We start from the raw sequence: 9,350 nt of genomic DNA on the forward strand, positions 1-9,350 counted from the left end.
GACACAAAAGGTTAAATGACTTGTTCAGTCACATAGTCAGCATGTGTCAGAGAGCTGGGACTTGTGAAAATAAGATGTCCTCTTCAAAGACGGAAAATCAGTGATTACTGAAAAAAAGACTTTTACAAGGATCTTATCAAACAGCAAAATACTCAGATTCTTGGTATTTCTGGGAGTTTACAGATATTTTCAAAAGAAAGAAATGTCTCCCTTCAATTGTATAATTTTTGTTTCCATACTATATGACAGTATTTTTTGAACAGCCTACATTTTACCAAATTATATTCTAGATATATATGAGGAAGGGAAGAAGGGAACTAAACATATAGTTAAATAAATCTAGATTTAAAATTGGAGAAAAAGCACAGCACAACTCTAACTCTAGAGCCAACAGCCCTCTATCTGCTAAACCATGCTGTCTCTGCTCATGTTGCTCAGGCTATAAAAATCTTGTTTCCAAATTTGACAGTCAGATTATCTATGGTTGTCTGCTTAATTACTTGCTTTGTTGACATTGCAGATCATTCCTATTCTTACTCTGCATATCCCAGCAGGGAAGCCCTTATAAAGATGTAAATGTAAATCTCTTTGGGGTTTCCCCCCCCCTTCTTTTTCTTTGACAGGGAGGGGCACTGAGAGAAGGACAGGTTGAGACTCAGTAGCTCTGCTTAGCCAGGTACAGAATTTGCATCCTCAGGAAAAAGGCTCAGCATCAGAATGGGTTGAAAAGAAGCTATGAACAGGGATATGGAAGGAAATACTTGACAGCTGCCCAACTACTTCTCAGCCAGGTCTTCAAAGCTTCATTATTAGCTTAGAAGTAAATTTGTGATTCACATAAACCCAAACTGAAAGCATATAATCAAAAAAAACAATAACAACTACAAAATCTAAACAAAATATAAAATGCTTTTTGATTAGTTTCACATAGAACAGCTGTGGTACACTTCATAACTATCAATAATCAAGGGTTGAAAAAAAAGGGGAAAAAGGGGCAGCTAGGTGGCGTAGTGGATAAAGCACCAGCCCTGGAGTCAGGAGTACCTGGGTTCAAATCCAGTCTCAGACACTTAATAATTACCTAGCTGTGTGGCCTTGGGCAAGCCATTTAACCCCGTTTGCCTTGCAAAAAAAAAAATAATAATCAAGGGTTGACTTATTAACAGACATGGTGATCAATAAAAACTCAATGGTATCTAAAAATGGATCTTCTCTGGTAATAAATGGACATGCAGATATTTTCAAGGGAACGTATTTCCCTTCACTGCAATTCTTTAAGCCATGTTACTCACTCAATAAGATTCTGTTCTAAATTTTGGTTCAGTAACTTAAAGGTCTGAGGAATTTCATTAAGTGACCTTCCTGATCTCCTTGCTTTTCTATACACAGCCATGAATCTTATGAAGTTGGAGTTAAACTTGGGCAGATTTAAACTGGGAAGCTACTGTCTCAAGGCACCTTAGTTTCTGGAAGGTTTCAACTGTTCCCTCCCAATTGAAGACAACAACCAAAGCTCCTAGCAAGAAGAGGTGGCAGTTTCCAGATTTCAACCTTAGCAGAGTTATCACATTGAAGGGCTTCTGTAATTCATACCAAGAGAAAAGGCAATGAGAAGGGAAATGATAGTAATCCTGTAGTAAGAATGAAGGAAGATTTCTCTAATCCAACCTAATGGAATCCTAAACCTTGTCAGCATTCACCATGACAGTAATCTGTTGAGATGGTCATTTTGTCACATGAAAATCTTCAATCCATTCTAAAGGCAACAGATTCTCCCTTGTTTATACTAAGAACTTTTATAAGAAATAATAAAGTTTCATTATCTTTTTTTTAAGTCCACTATAGCTATATGCAATCTCTTACTGGAAAAACATCTTTTCTGTGTCAATTGGTAGACTGGAATCTACTTTGTGTTCTCATACTTTAGAAGTACTCCCACTGGAGAAGATGAGGCTTTAAAGAACTTTATTTAAGTAAGGGCAGTAATAAGTACTTTGCAAATTAATCATTTCAGTGTCCCCAGAGCTATTAAAGGTAAGAATAGTACACATCATCCAAAACACTACAATTGATTTGTTTGTCTTTCATATCCTACTATCTTCCAGGAATTAAAATTTTCTGCAGAAGACAAGTGAAAAATCAACAAATGACTATGCCTATGTTACTCTTTTTTTCTTTCCTTTTGTGTCCCCCCCAAAAAACAAAAATTCTTTTTTTGCCAAATTTACTTTGACACACAGTCACCTTAATAATTCAAATGAAGATTACAGTCATATTAATCTTTTAACTTCATTTACAAATTATAACGGGTATAACTATCTAACACTTAAGCCACCTTAGCAAATCTAGGTTCCACTGTCGAAAGATAGTGTCAGTTTTGCATGGATTCAAAAAATTGAAGATGCATAATTTTTAGCATGATCCATTACTTTCATTTTCCAGACCTAAGTTTAAACCTACCTAAGTATTTATACTTAGAGATTCTAGAAACACAAAACTTGAGAGCTGGAAAGGAACTCTACTCTAATCCGACTCCAAAAGTCACCTAAAAGGGGAAAAAACTGAGGTCCAGTGTCTGAAAAGTGACTTGTCCAAAATTAAAATAGGAGTGTTAAAGCCAGTGAAACAAGCTTTGAAAACAATAATTTCAAACTGTCCTTTTAATCTTTCTTCAAGTTTTTAAGATTGTGTATTGCAAGTTGTCACCTTATTTGGAATTAACCTGACTTAGCATATTAACACATTTAAAATCATGCTGAGAACATGAACAAAAAAGAACAAAACAAAATCAAAAGAGACTGCTGAGTAATTTGCAATGGTAGAACTGGAGGCTGCCCAAAAAAGGTATGAGAATGCAACTGCCTCATGCTTTGCAAAAGTGGGACACTATGGTTATATGTACCTCTAATGTCACTTAGTTGATGTGTTGGTTAGTTTTGCTACATTTCCTTATCTTCCTCTTTTTGTTACATATTGTTTTATGGAATGGCTCTTGGGGGAAGATATAGAGAGAAAACCAAGAGATGTAAAAACAAAAGTAGGAGAACAAAATTTGTAAAATAAAAATCGATAGCAACCTAGCTTAATATTATGTCAATATTTATAATGTACTGATATTTGGAGTCTGATTCCCAGAGTTTTATCAGTAAACATGTCATTATGTATAATGTACTGGTATTGGGGGGGGTCTGAGCCCAAGAGTTTTTATCAGTAAAAAAAGGTTGTGGCAAACTTACTTTTCTTATTGCACTCACACTCTTTATTCTAATATGAGAGTGCAGTCCTCAGAGGAAGAGCCGCCACTCCATTTGCCCTCCAACGTGCTTCAATCAGAATAGAAAAATCTGAAGCTACTTGAAGGAAGCCATTTTTAAACTTTCTTTTTTTCCAAGAGTTTGGAAGAGTAATCTAACATTAAATCAGATCACTTTCCCAAATATCTTAAGCTGTAATTATTTCCCCCCATTACTGTTGTTAGAGTGATGAAAAATGAGATTTTAAAGAAAATAACTCTCTCCAAAGGAAATCCACTTCAAGAAGCATCACAAAGGTAGCCTACCCCAGGCTAAGGCAGCAAGAAAAAAATAATAATAAAGCAATTATAGGTGAAAAGGGCCTTAAGAGAACATCTAGTCATTAAAAACTGCAGTCCAGAGAGAGTAAAGTGGTTAAATGATTGCCCAAGGTCATCCAGGTAATAAGAGCGCTAAGACTTTCTAGAGAGCTAGGACTCTTAAGATGCCTAGTCTACTCTCTTTTTCCATTAAGTCTTTCTCCTACCACATAAACAGACATTTTCCCTAATCACTCACACTTGTAAGTAAAAAGTTTTAAAAGCCTTTACTGCTTCCAAATGAATGAGGACGTCACTGAACCCAACAGAGAGCTGTTTAAAACTAATGGTAATATTTTAAATTCTAGCTTTTAAAAAAAAGCATAACCTGAAATCTTTCTTTAAAGATGAATATGTATTTTTTCAAAAAATATAACAGTTTTTACAAGATACAAATCATTTTGCTAGGATGAATTTTGAAAGTCTTCTGCTTAAATCTCCTAGACATACATACATTCCTTTATTTAAACCTATTCTTTGCATATTTACATTATTTCTTAAATATATGTGTAAATTCCATAAATATATACCCAGGCAGCACCAACACTTGAAGCCTAAGAACTGAGTTCAAAGTACAGACTGCCACTACTTCTCAACTGACCTTGGACAAGTCTTCATCTGTAAAATCAGTGAGTTTGACTAGGTGACCTTTAAAGTCCCTTCCAGTTCTAAATCTATGAGCATCACGTTTGAACAAATTATAATAGAAAGTTCAGGTCTTGTACAGTGATCGACACTAAATACCACCAAAGATTGAAATACACATGTAATGTATTTGAAAAGTAAAACATGGACCCATTTCTATAAAGGAGAGGCAAAGATTAATGGCACACATTAACTGGTAGTTCCTATACCATAAAGTTGTCAGTATTTTCAATCCTATTTCTTGAATTAATCGAAAAATATTTTTAAATTTATATTAAGTATTGATTCACCCCCATATTGAGATGATTTACAACTAGGAAGCATTAATCCGTTTCTTTAGGGGAATATGGGCAGTTAGGGTTAGGGAGTTCCCCCATTAAACAAAAGGGGGAATATTGCTTTTATTCAACCTAAAGCTTTTAAGTGAATTTGCAAAATAAAAATATTTGACATGGAGAGAAACTCTCATGAAGCACCAGAAACCCATAGATACAATAGCTGCCAGTGATTGCCACTTTAATGCCTCAAGAGACAAGTTAATTCTTTACAATGCAGCTTCAGGCATCTGAGCCTAAACCAGAAGTCTCAGTACATTCTACTACATCAGACAGCAGTTTATATTGAGGATGCTTTTCCAAATAAATGCTTTTATTACTCTCTAGTAGATAGCGGAGGGCGTGTGGCAGTGGAAGGGGTAATGTCGGGAAAGACAAGAGTTCAAATGCTACCTCCTATCTGAAATCACAAGTCACTTGAAAATAAAGCTCAGTTTCTTTCATGAGCAAAATGGAATTAAGAAAAAAGACAGATACTATGTTACTGGAGTATGGTGATGCTCCGATGAAACGATGTATGTAAACGGTTTCGCAAACCTCAAAAACGCTACAAAATCATCAGTTATTATTTTTATTACTACTACCGCTATCACTAAAGTTTACAAGCCGGGGAAAACAGTAAGAGAATTCAATCTTCAGCCACCCACCCCCCACGCCGGGAGCCGAGGGAAGCAAACAATGGAATTCTGCAGGTATGATTATTGAAGGGTTTAGGAATTCTAAGAAAGGAGAAGGATTTTTCGGGGTGCCTTTTTAAAAAGGGTATAAAGTCAAGATCCTTAAAACGACAACTTCTTAAAACACCTTTAAAGATAGGTCGATCCTACAAAGGTGAGATCCCAAGGCTGCGATCTTTAACGCTAAATCACCGCGAATTCGGCCCAAGATAGAGGACTTCGGTTTAAATCACGTCCAGCCCTTGGGGCTCCACTCCCGCCCCCCGACTTTCCCCTAAAGGAAGATTCTGCACCTCATTCGATGCAAAACCCTTACCCCATGGTTGCCCAGTGAAAACTTCCCCCGGAGCAAGCAGCCTCTCGTGGGCGGCTTCACCGCCGTGGGTTCCCACGTGATCCACGCGTGTCTGGAGGTATTTCACGGCCGCCGAGACGATCCGGCTCGATGTGCGGCGTGGGGCCCCCGAGGTGCTCAGAGCACGGGGGGCGGCATCTGCCCGCGAGCCTGGGGAAGCCGCGCCGGGGAGCCGCGGAGGCCGAGTCTCCTTCCACAGCGTGAGTCCGCCGGGCTCATGGAGGCCCCCGGGCGCGGAGCGGGGCGGCCGCGGCTCGCATGTCCCTGCGCCCGAGGCTGCGGGCGGCCCTGCGGGTCTGTGTCCGGGGCGTGGGGAGGGAAAAAAAAACAAACAAAAGCGGGTGGCCCCGGCCGATGGGAGACGGTCGGTGGTCGAGGGAAAGAATCCGGGGCCCCTACTGGAGAGGCGGCGGCGCGCAGGGCGAGGAGGCTGCCCAGCAGGGCAGCGGCGGGGCCATCCCAGGGCTGGCGGCGGGGCCTCGGCCTCACGCGGTGCGGCGCCCCCTGCACCCGCCGCTGCCCGCGGACAGCCTCGGGGCCCGGGCGCGCGCGGGGAGGCGGGCGGGGCGCGGGGCTCGCTGTGGCGGCCGCGGGGCCCCGGGAGCAGGCAGCCGCTTCCCGCGCCCGGCCGGCCTCACGCCTCCATCCCGGCCGCCCGGGCAGAGGAGGAGGTGGGGGAGGGGAGGGCGCGCGGCCCCTCCCACCGGCGGCGCCGGAGGCAGCGCAGGGAGAGCTCCGGCCGCGGCCGCGGCCCTACACGCCCGGCCCGCTCCTGCCGCCGCCGCCCGCCGCCGCCGCCGGTGCCCGCAGCAGGCGCGCTCGCCGTGTCTCCATCCTCCCCTCCGGAGGACCTTTAAATAGCAACGTCACCGCGTTCCCTCCGCACCCGCGTCAGCCGCCGCTCGCGTCACCGAGGTGCGGGGGATGAGGTCACGCGGCCGGAAGTACTGCTAAATTAGGGAAGCGTGGGGGGGGAGCGGGGGGCGCCGCCAGGCTGGCCGTGCCCACCTGCTCCTGCCGAAGGCCGGGGCGCCGGAGACGCGGCCCGAGAGGAGCGCGGGGAAGGAAGCGGGGGGCGGGCGGGCGGGGGGCCCGGCAGGTGCCCGGCCCCGCGTCTCCGCGCGGGAGCGCCCGAAGGGGGAAAAATGCTCCGCGGGCTCCAAGACCTGGACGTTAGTGAGAGTCGGGTGCTCGATGCCGCATAGACGACCCAAAAAGTAGATTGAAACGGAAGAGGCCAAGTGCAATTCCAAGTTTTTTGCGCAGCCGGATAATTAAGCAACTCAATTAGCTGAGACAGAAGTGGAGCGGTTCCTTTTCCTTTTTGTTTTAATTTGTAAAACTTTGTCACGGTGCCCCCAATAATGTGGGTCCATCTTGCTCACAAAAATACAGCACCTCCGGAGATAATTTGCATTTAATGATTTCTATAAAGCACCATTAAGCATGAGGCACGCCTTTGTCATACTCTCATTTTCTCTCTTCTTACTGAGAATACCACCAAGGATTATCATTTATGTTAATTATAGAGGCAGGCTAGGATCAGCAGCCAAAAGAAATGTAAAATCAAAACATTTCCATTTCTTCTAGCTTCTTTGGATGTCAGGGAAAAGCTACATGATGGCGTTTCTCCTGTACTTGATAAGATGGATGATTGAACTGGTATGAATGTGCAGTCAACAAGGGTTTATCAGGCACCTACGATTTGCTACTGTACAAATGTAGCAGTGACAACCCTTGGTCCGGGCTCCTAAAGACCATTGCCCCTCTCAGATTTCTCCAGAACCTTTAAGGCAGTCGGTGGTATCTGCTCTCATTGTCATTGATTCTAGCCCCCACCAATAAATAGTGTTCCTTCAATTTTTTAGAGGTTTCCCACAACCCAGTTCCATTTAACCATTTAATAGCTAGATTCGCCTTTACAAAAGAATATTTGTTCCCCCCTTATAGCAAGAATAAACATGCAGACATTTCCCCCAACACGGCATAATCTCCCCCTCTTTCTACCCCCACCAACCCAAAACAGATTTTTAAAGGAGGTTCACACCACAACTGAGTTCCTATATATATATATCATATTCTAAGTCCAATCTCACCCAGACTCAAGTCTCACAACCCTGATTCCTCAGGGCTTCTCCATGGACCGGCAGCAACATCCCAACTGGAATCCTGCCTTTAAGGGACTTGACCCCTCTCCCACCTCCTCAGGGTAGAGATGCCACTACCTATACCTAGAACTGAAAAGGGCAAATGAAAGGGACCCAAACCCAAAGCCCAGGATCACAGGGCCTAAAAGAGGCAAGGAAAATCATTAACTTTCTCAATAGCTCAGTTCCTGATGACTGTCCTATGTCAGTGAAAAGGAATTCCATCCCTTCTGGACACAACTAGAAAGGGAGAAATTGAAAAGTTTCTAATATGGAAATTTAAAAGATGCAGCTAGTTCCAGCTATATAGTCAATAGAAAAAGTCTACTCCCACCTAGAAGAAACTAGAATGTCTTCTCTCAGAAGCAGATCTCTAGTATCTCTCTTATTAGGTTGTCTGGACGTATGCAAATCAAAGCCCTAATACATAAAGAAAAGCAAAAACCAATCTCTGTTCTCAAGGAGTTAATAGTTTCCTACCTATATCATAGCTTATGCACTTCCAATTCTGAGAAAGATTGGTCTTCATGACTAACACTAGCCAAAAAAATTCTTTAGCTGATGGCCAAGCTAATGGAAATGGACCTCTTTGAAATCAGACAGGCACGCAGTCTATATAAATAGAATGTAACCTATTAGAATATGGATTGCTCTACTACAAACCTACATATAAAATGGAATGAATGGAGGCACCAGAAATAACCATCAATGATGTCATATTAGGTATTTTGCAGTTTTCAAAAGAACTTCTACCTATATTATTTTATTTGACATTCAGAAGGACAAAATGAAATAAATAAGGTAATATTACCTTATGGTACCTTAGTAGTATCACTATTCCTATTCTACAGATTAAAAAACTGAGGCTTACATAAGTGACATCCAAGTTTAAAAAAAAAGTAAGCACTAGTCATAAGCCAATTCCAGTGTAATTATTATGTGAAAAACCCAAACTAAACAAAATTACCTCCTCTAAATGATATTCAAAAAGTAAAACTGAATCATTTTTACTCTAAAGAATTTACTGTTAGAAGGTCTAGATTTTTAAAAAGACTAGCTAAAATTTAGGAATGCTGTAACAGAACCAGACCATTTTTTCCTTGTGATCCTTAGAATATAATATCAAGATCCCTATCTGACTTTAGAATCTTTCTGAATTTAGAAGTAGTGAGTAAAAAAAAGTTAAAATGTTGTTACTTAAAAAACTGTCTATATGGCTGTTGTGTACCATTATCATATTGAAAGAGAAGTGTAATCATTTCAGTTAAAACAAATAGATTTTTCTACTTTTAAACTTTAAAACATTAAAATTCATGTTTTTCAAATAATTTTGTCCCATCACTTCTATAAATTCAATTTCTAATTCACCTATTGCTCTTCTACAACTTATTTTCTGCAAATCAATTTTTGCTTGAGCTGTATTAACTTTTCTGTCATTTTCAATTAAGTTTTGAGTGGTTTTTTTTTTGAGCAGTTCTTTACACCTTCATATCACTACTCCTATTTTAAAATCTTTTTTTTTTTTTAATCTCAGTATTACCCAACTGTCCCATCCTTTGGTCAACTTCCTCTTTTCCT

The 9,350-nt window shown here is 41.4% G+C and overlaps 1 protein-coding gene across 4 annotated transcripts in view; it reads right to left on the minus strand.

The window, feature by feature from the left end:
- HOMER1 (homer scaffold protein 1) overlaps positions 1 to 5,676 on the minus strand; it is a 147,543-nt gene extending 141,867 nt beyond the window's left edge. For all 4 annotated transcript variants that reach the window (XM_074201365.1, XM_074201366.1, XM_074201368.1 and 1 more), the window contains exon 1: positions 5,587 to 5,676. In XM_074201365.1, coding sequence (XP_074057466.1) covers positions 5,587 to 5,591 — 5 coding nt within the window. In that variant the 5' untranslated portion in view covers positions 5,592 to 5,676. The remainder of the gene's footprint in view (positions 1 to 5,586) is intronic.
- Between the last annotated feature and the right edge of the window lie 3,674 nt (positions 5,677 to 9,350).

The sequence above is a fragment of the Macrotis lagotis genome, chromosome X (assembly GCF_037893015.1).
Source record: "Macrotis lagotis isolate mMagLag1 chromosome X, bilby.v1.9.chrom.fasta, whole genome shotgun sequence".
Taxonomy (NCBI): Eukaryota; Metazoa; Chordata; class Mammalia; order Peramelemorphia; family Peramelidae; genus Macrotis; species Macrotis lagotis.